Source organism: Columba livia, chromosome 4 (assembly GCF_036013475.1).
Source record: "Columba livia isolate bColLiv1 breed racing homer chromosome 4, bColLiv1.pat.W.v2, whole genome shotgun sequence".
Classification (NCBI taxonomy): domain Eukaryota; kingdom Metazoa; phylum Chordata; class Aves; order Columbiformes; family Columbidae; genus Columba; species Columba livia.
In genome coordinates, this window is record NC_088605.1 from 53,465,459 (window position 1) to 53,489,078 (window position 23,620).

The window sequence follows — 23,620 nt, forward strand, 5'->3', positions numbered from 1 at the left end:
GAGGTACCAAGGAAGGGGGCATGGATGGGGCAGAGCTTGACTGACATCCAGACTGAGCAATGAGAGTATTCCATTCCGTTAGCATAATGCTCCAGATATAAGGAGGATTGGCTCTTCTGCTATCTTGCTCTCTCTCTGGGGTGCAGCTGGGGGTATTTTTGGTGCGGGACGTTTAGTTCAGCGTTTTGCCATTTTGCAGAGGCCTCTGAGCTTTTCTGCCTTTTTTTTCTCCCTTTTCTCACTCTTGGATCAGCTGTGGGACTGGGTGCTGTTTCTTGGGAGTGGCTGCTCAGTGTGTTCATGAGGAATTGCCTTGAGTATCTTTTATTTCTATTTTACATGTATATTTACTAGTAGCGTATTAGTATTTTGTTATTTTATTAAACTGTGTTTATCTCGATCCAAGTTTCTCCCTTCCCTTTTGATTCTCTCCCCTATTGGGGGGGTTGGGGGGTGGGGGTGAGTGCGTGGCTGTCGTGGTTGTATTGCTAGCTTGGGTTAAACCACGACAGCATCCGTTTCAATTTCATTCATTCTGTAAATCACTTGAGCTTTACAGTAGTCACTATGGAGCATGCAATGGGCTGAACTTTTTTGGAATCTCTGGCTTGTGACATATAATTAGTGCTGTACTGATCCATCATTTCACCGATAATAAATACTTGCCCTGTATGGCTCATGTTTTAAACTCCAATGTGGGATTACTAATGAGATTTAAAAGGTAAAAAACACTTATGGGAGAACAGTCTTATTTTGGGCAAATAATTTAATTAAAATATTCAAGGGACATTATAGAGATGAAGAAATTGTCCATAAGTTAAAAAATAACTTGCAAATGAACTTTAAAAGACCCAACAGTCAGTGAGGGAGCACACTTCATATGGTGTCCTTTTTAATAATTGTGGCCGCCTCAGTTTTAGCCTACAGATAGAAATCTCAACTGCATTGTGATCATGGTAAGATGCAAGTATGTTAAGAAAGCTGATATGTTGTACACATGGTCTTCTTTTCATGTTTTGTGTTTCAAGGCTGCTAGTTTTGTGTGTCCAGCAATGCAGACAACTTGCTTCATGTGTTTTGGTTAGGAATAATGTAAATCCTGTCCTCTCCCTTGGCCCGGGTAATTTTCTTACTGTTTTTACTGCTCTGTAATCAGCCTGCCTGTGCCTGTCTGGCTCTGCAGCGCTGCTGTGGCGCGGCCACCCTCAGCATCACTAGGCTCACGTCGCTCTTCCTGCTATGGGGAAAAGGTAGCAGGGGGCTTGGCTTTTGGGGCTTAGGCAGGTGACACAGATTTACAGCACATCAGCATCAAAAGGAACTTGTTTGTTTTCTTTCCTTTTTCCATCCTTGCAGATTTTGAGAAATTCAAGGCATTCTTAAGCCCCCTGCACTTCTCCTAAAAGCTCCCAAGCATACATGCAAATGCATTCATTTCCATCATGCTTTTGCAGTTCAGTATCCAAGGACTTTAGTTTTGAGTGATTCAGGATCTGCTTAATTACTGTGCCAAAGTTCTCATATGTGAGTGATCAGTCAGCAGTGCTGCATCTGACCTTCCCACACCATCAGCTGAATCTATTAATAGATCCAAGAAAGAATTCTTTTGCACAATCACGAGGAAAAAGCCTTTCTTTAAAATTCAGTTCCTGGTCTGTTCTTTGCTTACTGCTGGGTTTTTCCTTTTTCCTTTGAAGCCTGTTGTTGCTTGGGTAATTTTTTGAGAACTTTACAAAACTGTTTATCCTCTGCTGTTTCAATGAAAATTAAAGAAGTGTCTCAAGGCTCAGTCAGGTTTGTTACACCTGTCTTTGCTTGCCCTACTAGAGACTGCAATTCACTGGTGTCTGCTGTGTGCAAGATGTATTTCTGCTGTTATGTTACTGTCCAGCAGTATCACCTATGGATAGTTTTAGTCCTATGTGAGTATGAAATACCATTCTGTACTCTGCCTTTTACAAGATACAGTTGTAACTATTTTTAGGAAGGAACTGTAAGTTAAAGTTGGTGGTGAAGTCGCACTGCCGGAATTATATGACAGATTGAAGACATATCGTGGAAGAACGGAAGCAAGGCAACTTAAGCTAGGACTGTTCTACAATCTTAGTTTCTGCAAGTAAAGCATATGAAACAGCCATCTAGGAATTTTTCAGGTTTCTTATATTCTCAATAGTTTGAGCTGTAGAATTGCACTTCACCTTTCAGTGCAAAAAAAACAAATGCTTTGTAAGCAAAGCAAACACATCCAGCTGTATGGAATGCAATGGGTGACCTTTGTGTCTGGTATGCTTTTGTTCTGGGTAGCCTGGATCATTGTCTAAAATGCTCCATACTTTTCAGAAACACTTAAGATCAATCTGGATGTTGCTGGATTACTTCCTTTCTCTATGTTAAAGCCGAGGCTCATTCTGACTTGCTCAGACTTTCCTGGCTTGGTGCAAGCTGTTACAATTCATAATCCTTACCCCAGCAGTTTTTTGTTTTGCCATACCTCGATTTTTTTAATAGCTTCCTTAAGAATGATGGGGAATGGTAATCACCTGTTAAATGTGATGTGAGTTTTCTGACTGTATGGTAATACAGCTCGGAGGGGTTGTAATTGCGCAGCTGAGGTTTGCATCTTATATGAGGAGATGCGCCTTGGGACTCATAAGTTCAGTCACCATTGAGGGAGCTCCACTGTTGTAATATGGGAAATGCATATACATAACAGAGGAGCTGAAAATGTTTTGCAGTGGCTTTAAAGACAACTTCCATGGCTACTACTGAACCCCTCAGCAGGTGCTTCTGTAAATGACATGAGCCATCCATATTGTTGGTTTTGTTTTATACACCTGACCTGCAGACTGAGCTCTTTCATGTAAATGAAAACAAACCAACACAAACTTTCACTGTTGTGAGTAAAAACATTTTTTTTTTCTGTTGCTGAACATGGTGGTTTGGAAAAGCACTTTGCAGCCTGGAAGCTATTTCTGATTCCTTTAGTTTTGCCAAACTGGAGCTCCTGCAGGAGTGGCAGGTGGCATTTTGAGCACATCATCTTTGTCTCTGTCTTTCTATTTACACAACTGTTACAGGGAAAGTTGAGACTTCTTTCTTGTCAGAGGCTACTCAAAGTCAGAATTTGGACCCTAATGCCTAAGATCTTACATTTTCCATAGTGATGCTAAATGCAGGAAAAAAAAAAAAAGTTTTATTCCTCTTTCCACAATGCAGAGAGTTACCGACTTCTCTCTGTCATAGGAGAACATCACTGGTGGAGCCAGGAATTATTTCATTGCGCTTTCCTTCAAGTTGAATCTCTAACAAAAAAAAACCCAACCCTCTCTTTTTCTTCTTAAGAGAGAAAAGAGAAAAATGTTTTCTCTGTTAACAATAGCCAAATGTTTCCAAAGTCCAGTTAAAAAGTTCCAGTTTGAACTCTCAGGATGTTACTCACTGGAGTCATCTTTCCTGTCTTTTTTTCTAATTTGTGCTTGTGAGATGTTGTAGTGCTGTGGTTTATCAATATTTTTATGTTCCAAGATGCCTCTCCTCTATATGCCAAGGCTTTGTGGACCAGATTCTGCCATGTGACCAGATTTCAATTCCACTCAAGTTCTTCTGAAGGCAGGCTTTGGTGTTATGTATTTGGTTCCTGAGCTGATTAGAACTAAGCATGCTGCTTTGTGTCTCCACCTCCGTATAAAAATGCAACAGAAGAGTCAAGATAATAAAGGAGCCCTGCAGGAAAAGCATGTGTTGTATGAATCATCCTGTTGGCCGTGCTCTGTCACACTTTGATATCATCCCTTTTCATGATGTGGAGAACATGTCCTGTGTCTTGTTCGCTTACAAATGAAATCCTCTGTGTCCAAACATGGAACATACAGAACATCTCTTACCTACTACAACTTGATGTGTCATTGAGGCAGAACAGAACCGTCTCTATCAAGTAGCTTCCAGAAACAGACAGCAAACAAGTGAGCCAATGTGTACCTCTCGGGGCCAGGCATTTTTGATTTTTTTTTTTTTTTTTTTTCCTTGTTCTGAATCAGTTTCAATATCCTGATGACTTTTTTCCTTCCTCTTGAGAAGGCACTAGGAAGCTCTGTGCATCTCAAATTTAGTTTTGTCTGACAAAAGATACACGTAATCCTGGAAGTAATTGTTGTTCTGGGGACTGCAAGCTTCAAAAAGGTCTCATTCCCTTTGGGAGTTAGTTATTAGAATTTAAGCACTGCCTCCTGACCTTCTAAAAAACCTTGTATTTTTAATGGGAAGTAGTATATAGTGTGGATGTGTAAGGTAAGTTGGAGAAAAACCCTTCTGTGATTCATCCCTGTTTCTGTTCCTGTCATACCAGAAGTTAGTGGTATGGTAGGAGCAGAGGTTTTTCCAAAACGCTATATCGCCAATGAAATGGGATACTGCCTGACTGCTTTAGGTGGTGAGGGTTTTATGAAATCACAAGTAATTGCTGGCTGGGCTGGCTGAAACCTCTGCAGATTCCAGTCTCACCCTAAATTGCATTGTTTTGCTTATCAAGAGATGTGGACTGTGACCAGCTACTTTCTGTGGATTTTTATGTTGCCAATATCGATGTCAGGTTTTGCAGACACAAACTAACGTTTCTCGCTTCCCTGCAGAGTATTGCCTTGGAGCCACAGGGCTACAAATATTTGGTGTTTACAAACTGTCCACTACCACTTGCATTTTGTTGAATAAACTTTGCTACAGTAGCTGAAAAGACTTCTGAATTCTGGGGCAAACAAGACATCTTTCAATGCCAGTGGACTGCAGAATATTTTGGATTCATTCAACTCTGTGGTTTCTGATTAAAACATGGTGAGCTTTACACAGTATGAAAATCTACAAAATACTGCAGAAGGTTCTTGTCAGCTCCTTGGTAATATTTTATTTCTTAAGCTTTGCTAGCCTCACAAAGAGTGTGAAAGACCAAGAGTCTTTATGCATCAGAATGTATTATCATTGCAGAGTGAGACCAGGGCTGGACGGCGCCTCACCTGCCTGGTGATTTGAACCCTCTTGGATGGGAACCTTGTTTTGTTCAGTCCTGCACTTTGTGCTCTTATGCTGCGGCACGTGTATTTACTTTATGCTTCTGCCAATTCATTGGGCTGGATGAAATTGAATTGCTGGCTGAACAGCTGCACAGAGTGACTAATGTTACTTTTCAGGCATGGAGACTCCTCACTCTTTCCCATTTTGATGCAGATATCTTTTGGCATGTCGCATAGGCGGGATTAGCACAGGTCATGTAGGCCAGGAGGCTTTCTTCACCATCCCTCTCTGTCTTTGCAACCAAGTTTGGCTTTCTCTTACTGTGTACTTACTGAATCCCTTGGTCTTGTGCTGGTTTGAATGCCTCCATTGTCCAGACACACTGCCAGCAGCAGCGAGCCTGTGTCTGTCTGTGTGGTGCCTCAGGTCTCCAGGAATCTAGTTAATAACCTAATAGCTTCTCATCTCTGCTGAGCTCACTCTGAAAAGTGCTTTCTTGTGAGCAGTGGTGCACACAGATGGCAGCGTGTTACTTATCTCCAGGCTGTCACATCACTGGTTGCTCTCAAAATGGAGTGCCTTCACAGGCTGGTGTTCACTGAGGTCTGTGGCTTTAAAAGAGCCTTTTCCCAAATAGGATTTGATACAATGGAATGAAAAGCAGCAGCATCTGCACTTACAATGATGGCTCAGAGGCATTAATGCTTTTCCCAGGCGCACACACATGCTCTGTCAACACACAAGCATGGCAGCCTGTGGATATTCTCTATTTGATCTCCCTTACCTCCCAGTTATGGGAAGGATTGGAAACAGCACATCATACCTTTTTGCATTTGATCTGTCTGCTCCCTAGATGCAGCTGGTCCATTAGCACTCACTGCCCAGTAACTGCTGTGGTAGAGTAAAAGCCAGCATATATTTGTGGTTAAAACTGGACACAAACATAGCTTGCAATCAAAGCTATAAACCCCAGGTTCCTTAAACTGACAAGACCTGCTACTCCCAGAAGGGAAGGGAGTGGGGAGGTGAGGGAAGGAGGATAAAACGCAAGTCTCAAGTAATCAGAGAGATTTTATCTTTTGGCCGTTTCACATACTGCGTCACCAAAAGGGCTCTTGGGTGGTCATAGCCTCTTTGCCGCCCACCCACTACTCTGGATGATTGAACAGCCTGCAGCACTGACTGATCTTTTCCTCAGTAAGTCGCTTTTATTCCACAGGCACTGAGATGCTGACTGATGAGTAAAGGCTTTATTTTTCCTTAAGGATTAAGAAAATCTGAAGCTGGAAAACACAGGGTTGGGATTTTTCTCATTGTCGCATAATTTGGAGAGAGATTGTTTAACAGCTCTCCGAATCTGCTGGCATCATTGGTGAACTTGGACAACATTACTAAGCAACTATATGCAGGAGTGTTTTTCCAAAATTCTGTGGAGCCGCTCAGAGAGGTAGGTGGAGACAGATGCACTCAAGTGTCAGGCTTTAGCCTGGGTCACACCTGTCACAGTGTTATTGGAAAAACGCAGTGCTCATTTGCCAGAGTGCAATTGGGAATGGGAGCTTTTGATTGCAGTTACATGGCTGCCATGTCACACAAGGAGACTGTCCTCACATGTAACTTCTTCAGGGCTTTACCTTCTCTCCCTGTGCACTGGCTGGGGCCGTGTCAGCTTTACAGAAATTCTGAGTTCCCCAAACCTGTTGGGATTCTCATACACTTCTCCTAACTCTTAACCTGGATCTCTTACCTGTCATTTAATGAAGAAACAGCAAGATATGGAAGAAGCACCTGGCAATTGTGATGGACAGGCAGTGATGAGAGCCCATGTTGGACCTTTTCAAAAAAATCTGCACAGGCAAGCCATCCAGGGTGTGATGCTTGTTTTTTCTCCTAGTGCAGGACTGTCTCTTGAGATTGACCAGTTGGTCAAATATGTTAATATTATTCCAAGTCCCTAGAATATAGGTACTTAACTACTTGTAATGTGAGGAGTGGAGTGTATATTTTGAATATCCATCTCACAATGAGTTCAAATCATGATATATGGAAAATTTAAGCAAAATAAGGAGCCTCTTCTTTTAACTTCAGAATGAGTTATTAGTTTTTATTCTGTAAAATTAACCTATGCGCTTTCCTCCACTTTCACAAGCAGTACTAAGAGAAACTAACAGTATTTGGGGTTTCTTAAAGCCTTTTACATTGCATCTTCTGTAATTGTGACATCTCTCTTTTGTGTGTCTCCTCAGGAAAGGATGCCCCAGACATCTCCCTTTGCAGCTATGTTTGACAGCAGTGGCTACAACAGGAACCTATATCAGACAAAAGAGGATGACTGTGGAGGGCTCTATTACCATGACAACAACCTCCTGTCGGGGTCTCTGGAAGCTCTGATCCAGCACTTGGTACCCAATGTAGATTACTATCCTGACGTAAGTCTATACACCCAGCTAGCTATATGTATAGGCCTGATGCATCTCCTAAATGGAAACTTCCACATCTGCAGCAAAAGCAGTGTGTCACATCAAATTGCTAAGGAAAGGGGTTCAAGTACCTGTTCAGCAACAATACAAACATGTGCTCCATATGAATGCAGCTTGCAGTAACTCACCTGACCTTAGAAGTCTAGTTCTTTATTATTCCTGTTGTGAGGTGCGCAACCCTGATGACTCATTTATAAAGTAAATGCCTAGTGTGGCTTGCTGTTTGATGGATTAAATGCACCCTTGTCTGATCTTGTAATAATGCTGTGTACAATAGGAGGCCTAAATCAGCCCTGCCTTGTTTTGGTTTAATCTTGCATAACTTGGCTTAAGCATGTATTTATAAAGCTGGTTCTGGAGCAATGACAAGTGTTAAATCCAATGCTTGCTGCTGCACTAATAGGTCTTGGCACAGACGCATGCACAATTCTCTGCTGCAGATACTAAAGTATTAGGAAATGACTTGTCAGGAGTGCGTTTTGAGAAAATATAAAACTGGTGGTGATTTATTCCTTTTTCTGTCTTCCTCTTGTTTGCAGAGGACATACATCTTCACTTTCCTTCTCAGTTCACGTCTGTTTATGCATCCATATGAGGTCATGGCCAAAGTCTGCCATCTCTGTACCGAGCAGCAGAGACTAAGTGAGCCTGGCCTGGACAAGGTAAGATCCCTCACCCTCAGGGACTCCTGCTAGTTCCAGTCAAATGTGTCTACCCTGCCCACGTCAAAATATCCCTGTTCAAGAGAGCCCTTGATAGGATTAAACAGAATGAAAACTTGATACAAACAACAACAATTGGAAATTTCCACACTGCTCAGCCTGTCCTCCATGAAGACAGGTGCTTCTCCTGCACTGTTTTACCAGTACATGGGCCAGAAACAAAAGTCCTTGCTATTTGGGATGTATCCTGCACTGGTTACTTTTGTTTCAGGGTTCCAGACATCTTGCTATATAATGCCAAAATGTTGGAAAGATGTAATAATGAATTAAACTCATGAATGGGAATTAGACTGACCTGTCTTACTTGCTTAAGCTACAGTCTTGCTTCAGTCTTTGTGGAGTGGCTTAGATTGCTGGCCCCTTTGCATGGGAATGAGTGTTTGTGTGTCATGTCTGGAGTTGAAAGGGAGCAGGATGTGGATATTTGCATAGAACCTCTGCCTCATAACACAAATTCAATTAAGAGACTTGAATAATTCAAGTTTTCTCCCTATAAGGTAAAGTGCGTGCTTAAGTCTTAGCAGAACTGGAGCTTATCGCTTTCATTGTTGATAGTTAGCCACAAGTTATGGCAACACTAACAAATGTCTTGCACTGAGATGCTCCTGATACTGAGGAAGGCATAGATATTATTCTAACATTTTCCACCTACCCGGGGCTTAATGTACAGGTCAGTTAAGACAATGAGAGTCTTTTCATTGGCTTCATTGGGTATCGGCTCTGGCCTGTAATCCAATGCTTAATTAAATTAAGCTTAAAAATTTAACTGACCTTCACACCCTTCTGCTCCACAGTATGCTACAGAGGGGAATTCTTTTTTTATGGGGTTAGGTATGTGCTGTATTTCTGTTACATATAATGTTCCTCCTTACCATTTTCAAATAGAACCGGATACGAAAAATAGCACCCAAAGTTCTACAGTTGTTGACTGAATGGACAGAGACATTTCCTTATGATTTCCGAGATGAAAGAATGATGAGGAACTTAAAGGAGCTGGCACAAAGAATAGCCAGTGGCGATGAAGTAAGTTGTCTGTGCACAATTATTATTGGATAAAAAGGAATTACTTCAATGCTTTGATATTTCAGTTTGTTGCTGTTAATAACATGGCACGGCTCTGGGTGGCTAAGTTAACTTGTTATGAAGGTGCTTGTAGGGAAAAAGTTCTGCCTGGTTTCCAGGCCTAGGAAGAAACCACACAGCATAAGCAGATCCTTTTCATAGCACAGACAGGGTTCACTCCGTCCTTAAACCCATAATATAAATGCATCTTGTGCCAACAGGCACAACTTTGGTGGCTGTTAATATTTTTCATTTTGGTGATTCTGCTTAGAAGAAGCTAGATAAGGCATTGGGAAGACTTGCATATCTGAGAAACTGCAACCAATGTTGGTGATTTCTTCAATTTGTCTAAGGTGTGTTGGAATTGGGCCTCTGACCTTTAGCTCAATGGAAGTGTTATAACAGGTTTAGGGAAAAGTTTCTAAAGGAAAACTGGACCAGAAAGAATTGTCTTGACCTTAAAGCATTGGATAAGGATGCGGAGGAAGTCGCTTGTATTCCTTCCTCTGGATATGCACCACATGAGGAAATCACTTGGCCTTTTTTTAAATCCCAGTTGTCAGATGGAAGTTAAGTTTCACTGAGGTCTTAGGAAATATTTTGATGCTTAACTGATGCCTGTTTTGTAAGTACAGAAATAAACTCAGCCAAAAGCCAAGACTTACATTCACTTAGTGGAAAGGTAATTAACAAGGTTTTGATAAGCAGATCATGTGAGCTTACATAATGCAAGATTACAAAAGGCACTGGAGTGGCATTTGGAAGAGCTATAAATGCAAAGAGCAATTTCTGAATGGCATCACGTTTCAAGTGTTCCCCAGGGCCTGGTGTTCCATATATAAGGTTTTGAATAGTCATACGGATGAAGCCTCAAACAGCATGTTAACAGGCTTTGGTAGGTAAGCTTTACTGGAAGGAGTTGTGAGTGCTGCCAAAGTCCTGGAAAGACCTTGAGAGACTAAAAACAAGTCTGGAAGAAAACAAACCTAAACTTAATTTAGAAGCTGAAATACATTTTGATGTTGTGAAAATGGGGAGGGACAAAAGAAGATGGGATAAGGGAGTGATATGCAGTACAGAATATAAATGAAAAAGATGCCAGATTTGATGGGAAGGCTTAGAATTGTTGCAAGATAGCCACAGCGGGCTTTGGACTGTGGTGAGAAAAGAATAGGTTTGCCTTACCTGTTGGGGCGCCATGAGGCATGTTTCCCTGGACAGTGCTCCTGCACTGTTGCTTTGTTTCTGGGTATTCTTAGTAGGAAGATAGGGAACTGAAGTTCAGTTCAAGGAAAAGTGGTAAAATTGAGGACTCGCACCCACTTGAAAAATATCCGCTGGCACAAGAGTGTGCAAGCCTGGGGAAAGTTGAGTAGGTGGATGCAAGAGTAAAGCGGCAAGAGGGAAGGTTGTCTACAGTGAAGTTTCTGACAGTACAGACAATTTAAATAGTGAGATCATCTATTGAAGGAAACGGCAGATGTACAAACTGCTAGAAAATGAGCAACAGGGAATGATGTTCTGGCAGTGAGCTGCAGGTCTTTTCTAGCTCTAGCTTTGAGCTTTTGTCGACTTTGAGGTTTCCTTTAGAAAGAAAACGGGAAAGCAAGCACTGCAGTAAATTGACTTGCATTATTGTGAACAGCTTGGAACAGTGAATGGCAACTTCCTTGACCTTGCTTTTCTGCAGATTGCTTGGTTTTGTGTGGGTCATTGCCTTGAAGGATAACGAATGAAGCAGTGTTTCCTGTTCCTGTTCACTACAGCTCCTCTCCTTGTAGCTTCTTATTCCATTTCCCAAATATTTGTGCTCCAGTACTGTAAAGAGCTACCAGTAAGAGTCCAACTAATACCATTCACCATGTTAACATATTGTTCCATCAAAATAGCATCTTCGGAAAAACCTTGATGGTTTCCTCACACGCCCCTGCTTCTCCCTGAGTTTGATTCCATTCCTTTCACATTTTCCCTCTTTGTGTCCTGAGGGGTCGTCATGCTCATGAGATTTCTGGATTGTTCAGGTTCCTTTTACCGCTTAACTACCATAATTTCAAGGTATAGCCTTTGAAATCTTGTCAGACAGTCATTTTCTTGCATTTCTTGATGAATTCTATATAAACATTTATCAGTGCTTTTTTCTGTGAAACAGTTGATTAGTGTATGCAGTCACACCAAATCCACATCCTGTATCCTGATGTCTTTTCATGTGCAGCCCAACATTGCACTGACCTCTTTTTTTATTTTTTCTTTCTTTCCACAATTATATCATATAGTAAGATTGACAGGGGAAACTAATTTAACATGCAATATTCCATATCTAGCAGGTGCTAATGGTACTTCCAGTCACTACCTGTACAGGACAGGCACAAAGTGGTGGGTACCTTTAGATGAAGTGTCTCATCACTTTTTCTGGTGCTGTCCAGTCCTCAGAGGTTTTAAAATATAAATAAATATCAGCATTGTTCCCTTTATTCATGGCTATCTGCAAGTCTAACTAGAAATAGCATAAATATCAAGCAGTATATTTTTTAAAGGCCCTTGAAAATTAGAGAAATAAAAAAAGAATATCAGAGCTTAGGAATACGTAAAGATGATATATCAATCTTGATTTTGTAGCTCATGTTGCTGCATACATACAGGAGCTAACAGAAAAGTTGTAAGGCTTTCTAACAAACTGAAATGTAAACTTGTTTAAATATCATCTACAAGGAAAGGGGTGTGTGTAATTTTTTGAAGTTCGAGTAAGAGTTGGAAACAGAGTGCTTCAGCCTAGAAGTCCAAGGTGCCTTGTTTCTATGTGATCATGATGGTTTATATAAAAGTAGATAGACCCATATGTGCATTATGAGAAAATATCAGTGTGAATATAGGCTCAAAAATTAGACTATAGGACAAGTAAGTGGGAAAAGGTAAAGCTAAATTTAGAGGAAGACCAATATGTCTAGGCTGACCAGTAGCCATATTACAATCAATATCTGATTGAGAAAAGGCATATTCTTTGAGTTTGTTGGTGTCTTAATAAACATATATGTGATATCAAAAAAATATGCATGTAATGGTCCAGCAGCAAATACCTATTATGGGTGCACAGTACGTACTTGTCCTTGCACAGAATGCTTCGAGGTCACTGCCTCTGCCAGAGAGGAGACTGAGGCTCAGAAGAGCAGAGAGACATTGTTTTTGTGGACTCAGGTACACCTGTGAGGTGAGAGAGGAAACTGGTGTTTCCTACTGCCTTTGTCCCGTCAGGGTTTTACCTCATCACTGGATAGAGGGATATTTTTTGTGTTGAACTCCCATTAGATCAGATGTGGGCTGATTACCCTGATTTCTTGTTTTGGTTTGGACAGTATCTGTGCCACTTTGACTTTTCTCCTGGGTTTTCTAGGTACAGAAGCAGATTGACCAGGATTAGGTGGTTCAGCTTTGTGTCTTCACCCATTTTCTCCCTGATTTTGTTGTCAGTTCTGGGTTAACATGAACCACAAATTCAGGCAAGGTTTCTTTTTTTGCTTTGAAGATTAACCTACTGATTATTACATGATTTCCATCAATAGCCAGAATTCAGCGTGAGTATTTTAGACACTTCTTATTCTTAGTTGATTATCAGCTAGGCAAGAAAATGCTTCATAAAGTTCTCTTACGTGAAATTTCAGATAATTTGGAAAGCAATGAGTCAGTGAAGCAAGTCTGTGTTTGTCACCTAACACCTGTTTATGGAAGCACAGCACTTGAAGTGTCTTCCTGAGGAAAATGTAGTTTCTTTTCTTTAAAAGCTTGGGATCCCCCTATTACCTCCCTACCCACCCTGGTGAAAAATTATGCTGTGTGTATTTGACTAGAAAAAAAAATACATCAAAGCAGAAAGCAATTGTTTGCCAAGTAACAAGACAAATTCAGCCTTGGTTGAACACGACTGACTTCACCTGACCCTAGATAGTGCTGTTGTATTTTAGTAAATTTGGAAATTCATATTAATGGCAGCTTTGGAGGGAATGATGAATTCCTTAGAATACAGGAGACATTCCTGCCTAGGACTATCACACTGTACTGTGCTGCCAGTAGGTTTTGATGCTCCTGTTTTCAGCCAGTTATGTTTTGCTGTAGTGGCTTTAGGATATTGGTGTCTGGAATTCGAGAGAGTAACTGCCTTAGGGGCTGTTACACAGATCTTTGTCAAGTTCTGCTCCTACTTAAATTTGTCACTCCCACTAATTTAAAACTGCCATACAGAAAGGCCTGCAGGGTGGAAGAAAAGAGAGATGTCTTTATTATCTTCTCCTTTTTCTCAGATTTACTGCAAGTTTTAACTCTGACTTCAGTGAAACTGATCTTGATTTACTCCAGAGATGCAGGCACTTTTTTCATCAGGGAATGACCAAACATTGTTTATTGTGTAGTCTCTGGCAGAAGATGGAGCATTTTCATTTCTTGTGTTTTGGCCAGTGATAGGTGGTACTTTCATGGAGTAGATTGTGCATGTCTTTTCTGCTGCTACTGGGCTAAAACCAGGACAAAACCAGGACACCGGTAACTAGCTAATCCGTGAGACAATCAGTGTTCAAATGCTCATCTGGATTCCTTTTGCTCTGATGAAATGCTAACATTAGAAACTCACATAGTAGAGCACATCTTAAGTCGGCAACAAATTCAGGTATGTTGTCTTATTAAACTGTTTTTGCCTCTGCCCACGAGTTTCTCCCTTTTCAGTTCTCTGTCCCACTAAGGTTGGGGGGAGTGAGTTGAGCTGCTATCATGGTCTTAGGTGGCTAGCTGGGGTTTAAACCATGACAAGGTATCTGCATCAATCTGTTTTGGTGTCACGCAGACTTCTCACATTTTGAAAATGTCTCCCGATTTTTTTCATGTCATGACAGATGTATTGGAAGAACGTACAGCAGCTCCTCCAGAACCTGATTCGAAAGCTCGCCACTGTTAGCCAGTATGAGGAAGTACTTGCAAAAATTAACGCCACATCCACGGATCGCTTCACGGCTCTCAAGACCAAGCCCCAGTCCATTCAGAGGGACATAATCGCAGTCTGCAACGATCCCTACATGTTGGCTCAGCAGCTGACACACATAGAGCTTGTGAGTTGTTGTTACACTTCAAATATGATTTTATCTTTCCCCTTTTTGAAATGCAGCTTAACATAGGATATGACTTGGCTGTTTGTGTGCTTTATTTAGGAGAGACTCAATTATATTGGACCAGAAGAGTTTGTCCAAGCATTTGTGCAAAAGGATCCTTTGGATAATGACAAGGTAATTGGAGCAGATCTGGAGCAGCTCTGAAATGTGTTATTTAATATCCTGGAGCTCAGGGGCCCCATGAGCTAGAAGTGAGTTCTAGCAACAAATAAGGACAAGCAGAAATGAGCTTCAGACTGAAAATGCTTTAGTATTCCTCTTAACTCCTGGAGCTCCAGAACTCAGCCAACAAATTGACTTAAATTAATGCATTTGCTGTTTTTTCTGATTTAAGCTAAGGGAGAACTTTATCCTGTGGATATTTTCTCTGAGCCACCTATGTGGTCTACAGCTGGAATAAGCTGGTTTTAAGTTTGACTTTCGCATTACTCGTTTTCAACATCTGTTCTTCCTTTTAGTAAACTGAACTCTTTCCAGCAAACTGGCAAGTGGGGCAATTTGCAGGCAGAGCACTCATCACAGCAAGTGGGTACCAAGCTCTAGATCCCTGTAAGGTGAAGGGCAAAGACATAGTGTTTTCAGCTAACCATGCAAGAGCTCGTCATCTCCTTGAGTGCTGCTTTCAAGGTGACTTACGCTCTGTAAATTAAGTGTGCCAAAGTTAGGCAGTTAAAACTTGAATTACTGTTCTCCCTAAAACCAACAAACAGAATAGAGTGACTCAAGTTTACATTTTGATGTTCAGTTATACAGTTTCTGAAAAATATTTTGTAGATAGAATTAAAACTTGTGTCTACTCCTTTTTAGGCAGCTCTAAGATGCAGTGTGGGAATAGTTCCAAGGCACTACAGAACAAATAGAAATGGTTAGGAAAGGGAGAATCCAATCACAATGGTAGAGCTGATCTCCAAAAGTTAAGATCCAGCATGTTAGTTTAGCCTAAACAACCAAATGTAATGTGTCTTAAGTATTCAAAGCATCCCAGTAGGACTTTACAGCAGGCAACGGGTTCTGCACGCCTGCTTGAGTACTTCACTGAGCCAACAGCTGGGGAGGAAGTTCTGTATACTCAAATACTGTCACTGCTGCTTTTGCTCTAAGGTTTTTGTCATTTTGGGTAACTGAGTTACTCCTGTGTACTTTACAGCGTTTAGGGATGGCAAGGCAGAAAGCCAAAAGGCGTCTCTCAGGAAAAAGGTGAAGATTACACTAAAAGTTGCTATTTTTCTTCTGTCTGCAGAGCTGCTACGGAGATCGAAAGAAGACCCGTCATCTGGAGGCCTATGTGGAATGGTTTAACAGGCTCAGTTACTTGGTTGCAACAGAAATCTGTATGGTGAGTGAGGACTTTTTCTGCTGAAAGGTTTTGTTTAGTCTAGTTGTCTTAAACTGTGAAGCCTTTTCAGGTTTGGTTCCCCTTTCACTTTGCATTCTCCCAGCTCTGCACTTTTTCATGTGTGAATGAAGCCAGCTCAGGGCTGAAGAGGAAATAAGTTTTCAGCGTTGTACTCATGCCTTGGCCTCATTCACGTGACGTGGTGGGGATGTTGTGCTATTGTCCTTCTTGGCACAAGAGCGCATCTAGCCTGCCCTTCCCGCCTGCAGCCCCTTGTCAACAGAGGCGTCTTTTCTCTCCTCTGTGCTGACCCCTTCTCTGCTCCTCTTTGTACCCTTCTTGCCAGAGCTGCTGTACCTGTCACCCTTGCTCTCTACCTGTGAAGTGTCTGGGTTGTGTCTGCTGTCCTGAGGGCTTTCAAACACAATAGTGTGGCTTTATTTACACGTAAAGCACACCTGGAAGTTGTGGTACATGTGGAAAAGACTGTTAACAGGGGTGTTGTTTCTTTTGGGGGTAGGTCAGATTGCTCTGTTTCCTGCTAAGCCTAAGTAACACTCCAATGGCATCTCTTGCAGCCTGTGAAGAAGAAGCACCGAGCAAAAGTGATAGAATATTTCATTGATGTGGCTCGGGAATGTTTTAACATTGGCAACTTTAACTCCTTAATGGCTATTATTTGTAAGTATGTGTCCCAAGATGTTTTGTCACCATTTGAATCTAGGTAAACTTTATACAAAAGTCTGCTGCTTGGCATGCTCTGCACTGCGATGTTCAGAGGGGAAGTGGTGGAGAATTGCTCAACTTTATTGTAGTGTTACGTATGTAAGAAGTGATTTATTGCCATAGTGTAAATTACAGAATAAGTTTTCATTGCAGCTGCTCAAAGATCTAAATCCCAGCTTTTTGAAACCAACCTCAGTGCTAAATTGAAATAGAAACTCTTCATGTCATATGGAGGATTGATGTCTTCCATTGTTTCTGTTGCATCCTAAGTATTATAGTGGTTTAAAAATTCCACACCTTTTTATATCTGATAGGAAAATATTGGGGATATTTTTAAAATTTGAAATATGAAAACTTCATGGATGTGTGCGTAATATGCAATGAAATATTTAAGAGACAGTGTTCAGAACACTGATTTGTGCTTTTCTACTGTATATTAATGTTTTATCAAACCCACATTAAATAATGTCTTAGCGTTTTTTTTACAGCTTTCATTCGGCAAGAGATGTTGATTTGTGTTTCCAAAAGCTTTTTTAACATTGGAATTTCAATAAAATGACAAGTCTCACTTCTGAGTAGCTCTGTTGAAATTATTTGTTACTGTTAATAGCTCCGTTGCTTCAGAAATACTTACTAGCCTTAGCTACTTGAAATATTTTTTATTGTAATGCTAAAATGATTTCTTTCTCTTATGTCAAGCTGGAATGAACATGAGTTCTGTGTCTCGATTAAAGAAAACTTGGGCAAAAGTGAAAACAGCCAAATTTGATATTCTTGAGGTAAGTTTGGCCAATATTTGGACACAGGGCTGTTATTAGCATTTTACTTTTAACCTCTCTAAAATGAGAGTTTGGCTTCATTATGGCAGGTTTAATTTAGTATGTTTGTGCTCATCATGAAATTTCAGAAGTTGTCATATCTTTCAGCTGACTTTTGCTCTTTCAGTTTGAAAGGACGACATAGAAGCTGTTAGTTTTTTGGTTTGGGTTTTTTTTTTTTTTTATTTCCAAACCCCATCTCCTAAGAATTACAAAAAAAAATCCACCAAAAAAACAAAAACAAAATGAAAATGAAAAAGTAGATAAACTCTTGAAAGGGAGATGTGTGTGAGAAGGACTGACCTAATGCAGTTCTGCTTTTGAAAATAAAAAAAGTTGAGCTGTAAGGTGGCTGCCTTGACCTTTCAGAGAAATTTGTCTTGAACTAATTGATTGCCAGTTACCTTCAGGTAGCAGAGACCTTTGTAAAAGATCCTGTAGGTACAGAAGTGTATGAATTTGTGATTTTCCCAAGAGATTATTTACCATCAAGTAAATTATCCTGCTGTAAATGGCAGTCAGTTAATTCAGCTGCTTTATTAGTAGGATAAATAAAATTTCATTATTTTGGGCCTGACGCAAGCACGAAATATTTATTAGCATCATTGGGAGATTTGACTTGTGTTATGACAACAGATTAAAACTGGATGGCTGTCGCCACCTCATGCTCCCTTGAGCTGGAGGTAGGTTTCCTTGTGCCAAGGGTGGCTGCAGAGCTAAGGGAGCTGCTCTTAGCATTACAGCCCTATTTCGTTTGACCTTATTATGCAGGCTGGAGTTGGCTGGTTAAGGACGAGCTTTGTGAGCCATGCAGTCAGTCCTAGTTGTTGAGATGCTGCAGTCAGTCTTGGAGCACTGAGGTGGGAGCACTAACAGATTTAGGTGTCTGATCTTTGCCATTGGAGCTGAACTAGCTCTGAGAAACCTGGATACCTAGGAAGAACAGAATATTAGGGCCAAGACCCACTATTGTCTTAGTTTCATTCTTTTGGCTTTTGAATTAAAACTGAACTGCCTTCTTTGTGAAGAGAAACCTGCCTTTGCTTTCCTGCCATTGACTTGTATTGAATCCTTTGTGCTGAGGGAACGTTTCTGTCTGATTGAAAGAACAGATAGAGATGCTGCAGTCCACTAAAAGGCTGTGTTTGTGGTGCTATTCAGCAGACCTCTTGCTTTTTAAAATAGTTGCTCAAGTGAAAAACAATTGCGTGTGGTGATAACACTTGCTCTCCAAAGCTCATTATTTACATTTTTTATACCTTGTAGCATCAGATGGATCCTTCTAGCAATTTTTATAATTACCGAACTGCTCTGCGTGGTGCTGCTCAAAGGTCCTTGACAGCTCATAGTAGCAGAGAGAAGGTATGTGTACAAATGACTTGCCAGTGGGCAGAAATGAAATGTACTTCTTAAGTTGCATAGGAAGCTTTTGTTTTGGGATTCTGTTACTCAGCAGCTTTGCCCCTGCTGGCCTTTTAAAAAGAATAAAAAGGCTCTAAACGGAATCCCTCTTTACTCGGAATGTCTGAATGTTACATATACGCTACCAAGAAAGTAAATGGAATATTTGGGGAAGCCATGTGGCTCAATGAAAATGACCGTTCATCTTAGGCTGCCAGTTTGGTACTGACTGAAAGCGGCAAACATTAAGTGATTGCTTTGATTGTTTATATAAAATAAGTACATTGCCTCATCTCATTTCTTATTTGACAGAGAACTTTATCTCACAAACCAGTAATACAGATGGAAAGGTCTAAGAACTGGAAAGAGGTTGCTGGTAGTTTGTTCTTACAGCTGCTACTTGTGCTCCATTTTAAGTGGTTTATGGTTTTCAGTGGAAATGCTTTAAAGTCTACTCAGAAAAGGTATTCTAAAACTCAAACCTAGACAGAGCTTCTATCTAGATTGATTGGAGCCCCCTTCCTGTATACAGTCTTTACGTGTGCTTTAAATATACTCTGGAGGTTTTTAGTGGAAATGGTGAGGTGAATCAGGTGTTTGGGTATAACACAGTGGGTTAAAATCCCCTACCAGATTCAAGAGTGGCTGTGAACTATGCGCTAATAGAGATGGCATCTTTCTTTATTTTTTAAAATAAATTAGCTTTTGAGAAATAAAATTAATTTGATCACACATTAATGCATAATCTCGGTTGTAGTTCTTGTGGAAAGGAGCCAAATAGCTTCCTAGCTACTACCACTTAGCAGTTGCTCATCGATTGCTTATAATATTAGGGCTTCATGCTGTGTTTAATAAACCTCATCTTGGTGCTCATAGAATAATTTAAACTCCCAGGCAGGATGAAGCATGTGCAGTCTGCTGCTCTATATTGTTGTTATGCACGTGTAAATAAAAGCAGGGATTTTTTCTGCACCCTAAAGATCTGTCCACAGATGGCTCAAAGCACCAGAAGTTTAAATAGAAGATGCTTGCTTCTCTTCAGAGAAAAGTGAGGTTTGAGACATCAAAGAAAGAACTTGCAGATATTAAAATGATGAAGCAAAGTCTCCCATGGAAATAGTGATAAGTGTTTTATCCCCGGTTGCAACAAGGATCTGCAGTTGTGAAAATTTTTGTAGGATGCAAATTAAAATGCAGCCATTCTAAGAATATAAGAATGTTCCATCATTCTCCAAAGAAAAACACTTTGATTTGTTTAGCTGGCAGGAAATGCTTCATTTTGATACAGTCAGTGCCAAGGTTCAATTTCTTGCATGAGCTCCGAGAGTTGTAGTTCAAAAGCCATTTGTGGTGCTGGCCCCAAATTTTCCATGCTGTGCTTTAACACGCATCTCTCCTCATTTACCAAGCAAGGCCCTGTCAAGAGGTAGAGCTGTACTAAGAGATATGCTGCAGGAATTCCATGTAAGAACTAGGCACCTCTGAGTTCTTATATTGTGAAATCTGCAAGGGAAAATGAGAAAGTGTAAACAAGAGGGACATGACATAAATGAAATTAGTTCAGCATGTTGTTGTTCTAAACACACCTCATAGCCACAATTGACAAGCAGCGGAGTGCCAACAGGTATTTTAATTGGGACCTTGAAGGAGTTACATGTCAAGAAGAGTTCAGAGAATTGGAAACAGCTTGGCACAAAGCTGAAAAACAAAGCTGTAGGGAATACCTTCCCATCCCAGGGAGGACTTTCTTTACAGAGAAACATCATGTATTTTAAAATACAATGAATACAAAATCTTTGTGTAAGGAGAGAGAGATATCACAGAGATCTTAGTCCTTTGGTATATTCCTTACCTTTTGTAGCACCTTTCTTCATTTTATTTTTCTCTGTAGAGCATTATATTTTGATTCAGGACTAGACTGAGAATAATGTTGTTCTTTCCTTAGATTGTGATACCTTTCTTCAGCCTCCTGATCAAAGATATTTACTTCCTCAATGAGGGTTGTGCCAGTCGTCTTCCAAATGGTCATGTGAATTTTGAAGTAAGTAGAACACTGAGTGTGGCATTGAGAGAGAAAACTGAAGGCAGATCATGGTTCAGTTTCTGCTGGATTCTGGGAGACCAAAATCAGACTGGAATTTGAGTCTATCTGTTACTTCTCAGAGGAGCTGGGAAGCAGTCAGAAAAATGCAGTTTTGCTGGAGATGGAGTTTTTGTAGAAATCCTTTCAATATTCACAATTTTTTAGTGGGGGAAAAGTTTTGACTTTTTCCCAGTGCTCAAATTCATCTAGACATTTCAACTCACAGGTTTATTATAGTTAACTACAAAACCCTTGAAATTAGTATTTTTAGACATTCTCTTTGAATTCTGAAGGTAAAAGTTGAGTTCATCCTTTGACAAGGTATATATGCAGTATTTTCATGCCTGAAAGTCACACAGTGTCTCTGAAGAAGCATGTGATACAGCAGCAATGAAGGAGTTTTGAACCCTTGTCTTTTGGTAGTTCTTCTGCCTCCAACTTCACACTTGTTATCTGACAGTGTGGATTACCCAATGATTTGTTTTCTGATGCTTTCAGTTTTCAAGAAGCTGGGGTCACTTGTGCAAAATTACAGTAAATTTCACTTGTAGTCATTGTCTTGAATTAGCCTGGTTCTAAAGCTAGACTACGTGATGATCTGGAATATCATTTTACTCAAGGAATACATGTGCACTTGAGGCATGTTAAATTTTAGTTAAAAGAGTTTATCAATGAATGACATCAACACGTTACATGGGAAATGTTTATTTTTGGCATAAATTTCCAGCAAGAACACTGAGCATTTCCAATAAGCTAACTAAAATGGAACATCCGGATTTTGAGCTGTCAGTGGTAAGCATCTAGAGATTTTTTTGTGTGAAAATTACTAAATATTTCACTGTGAAACAAACAAGCATGAGCATCATAAAAGTGAAAAGATGGCCATAAGGAGCATTATGAACTCCTTGAAAAGAAACTGAGTGTGGATCATGATCTATTATTTATATTCTTAAATAACATCAGTTTTACCAAGGTGGAGGAGCAGGAAGTTATCCCAGTTTGAAACAGAAATGCATAAGTGAGAAGGTGATTTGTTGAGTCAGGTCACATTCAATTCTAGCTCAAAAACCAAGGAGAATCCAAGCCTTGGACTTGAAACTGAGATATCCCCCTCTCTCTTTTTTTTAAAAAAAAAAAATCAAAATAGATAGTAATATTACAGCACCTCTTTTCTGTTCTGACAGAAATTTTGGGAATTGGCAAAACAAGTCAGTGAATTTATGACGTGGAAGCAAGTGGAGTGTCCGTTTGAAAGGGATCGGAAGATTTTGCAGTACTTGCTCACTGTCCCGGTCTTCAGTGATGATGGTAAGGAGTTCTGGGCTTCCTCTGGGTTAGGTGTGTCACTGGATATGGCTTAGTCTCTCCATGTTAAGTCATTGCGTCCTCACAGTAAAGGAAGAATTTGTCCTGAGACATTTCTGTCTGGCAAGTGAAAAATGCTTCTCCCTTACAAATGAGAGAGAAAATAGGATTTATCTTCTGATGCACACATGTTCTGTGAGAATTGATGTTATCCTTTTCTCTGAAATTGAATTTAAAAAAAAAAAAAAAAAAAGATTGGATATGTGGTCCCCATAAATATCACCTGAAGTGTATTCAGATGGACTTTCAGGATGCTTTACACTGTAGGGTGCCACCTGAGAAAGAAAACGGGAACTTCCCTGGTTACTTACAAAGCACTATGTCCCTGGGCTCAGTTTCTTCTTTTGAGTGTTTTCTTCTGCTCTTGTGCTTTTGAGTTTTCACTAGTTTTATTTTTATCCCTCAGGGCAGTCTTTGTTCCCATGCACTGTTTGTTAGTATTGTCTGGATGTAATTATAAGCAATGCTGTACTTCCTAATGGGATTCTGGACCCCTAATCTGAGGGATGGATAATACAAGTCTGCTTCATTTAGCTTCAGTCCACTTTCCAGGGAGAGCAAATTGTAAACTGCCAGTAGGCCTTAACACATTGTATTTGCTTCTGATTGCAGCACTTTACTTGGCTTCCTATGAGAGCGAAAGTCCCGAGAATCACATTGAAAAGGACAGATGGAAGACACTGAGGTTTGTGTCAGAGGTTACCCGCATCAGTAAATAAAGAGAATGGGATACAGAGCAAGCATCAAATAGTTAAAACCAAATGGCATGCTGCATGTTACAACAGATGGGGCACAGCATTGGTGTAAATACCTCCCCTCCAGTCTGGGACTCTTGGAAAAATGAAAACAGTCTTTATCTTAAACCCTCTCAAGCCTTCTCTCCATTAGGGCATGGAATTAGAATAAGTAATTTTGTATCTTAATTTCTTTTGTTATTCAGTGTAGGAAAAAATACTTGTTAAACTTCAAAAAATCTGTACTTCCTCACATTTCTGGAGCTATTGCGTCCCTTTCAGACAGGGATGAGGTTTGCACAGACATCATTCTGAGGCAAATTTATTCATGAAAACAGTCCAGGCTGGGTAAAATAACTTTAAGCAAAATCCTATTTTTGACTTTTCTGCTGCTGGCTGAACATAGACTTGTCAACTCTTTCATTTTACTAATTGTGGAAGAATACATGAACCATTATGGCAGTAAAAACTAATCGGGTGCAAAGGTAGACACACAGAATTAAATAGGTATATGAAAAGTCTGCGTTTTCACCCCTAAGCCACACTTCTGCTTTAGCCTTAAAACTACCAGTATCCCAAGGAACTGACCGTTAGTCAAGCATTCTTGTCACTGTTTCAGGCAGCTGGTACATTAACACTTAGAGGTGTACTCATGGATAGAACATCCCAACTCTTCTGAGCCACTCTGCAGCACCACGGAGAGACAACCCTACACCACAACCCCAAGGATTCTCCTCAG

The 23,620-nt window shown here is 40.4% G+C and overlaps 1 protein-coding gene across 8 annotated transcripts in view; it reads left to right on the forward strand.

Moving 5' to 3' along the window:
* Positions 1-23,620, forward strand: part of RASGEF1B (RasGEF domain family member 1B) — a 138,085-nt gene that overhangs the window by 112,022 nt on the left and 2,443 nt on the right. For 7 of the 8 annotated variants that reach the window (XM_065061709.1, XM_065061711.1, XM_065061703.1 and 4 more), the window contains 12 exons: positions 7,251-7,433; positions 8,024-8,146; positions 9,092-9,229; positions 14,146-14,358; positions 14,458-14,532; positions 15,659-15,754; positions 16,333-16,435; positions 17,180-17,259; positions 18,565-18,660; positions 20,645-20,740; positions 21,967-22,090; positions 22,760-22,832. In XM_065061709.1, coding sequence (XP_064917781.1) covers positions 7,257-7,433; positions 8,024-8,146; positions 9,092-9,229; positions 14,146-14,358; positions 14,458-14,532; positions 15,659-15,754; positions 16,333-16,435; positions 17,180-17,259; positions 18,565-18,660; positions 20,645-20,740; positions 21,967-22,090; positions 22,760-22,832 — 1,394 coding nt within the window. In that variant the 5' untranslated portion in view covers positions 7,251-7,256. Of the gene's footprint in view, positions 1-4,863; positions 6,452-7,250; positions 7,434-8,023; positions 8,147-9,091; positions 9,230-14,145; positions 14,359-14,457; positions 14,533-15,658; positions 15,755-16,332; positions 16,436-17,179; positions 17,260-18,564; positions 18,661-20,644; positions 20,741-21,966; positions 22,091-22,759; positions 22,833-23,620 lie in introns of those variants that run through there. The other variant, XM_065061710.1, reaches the window with a different exon arrangement.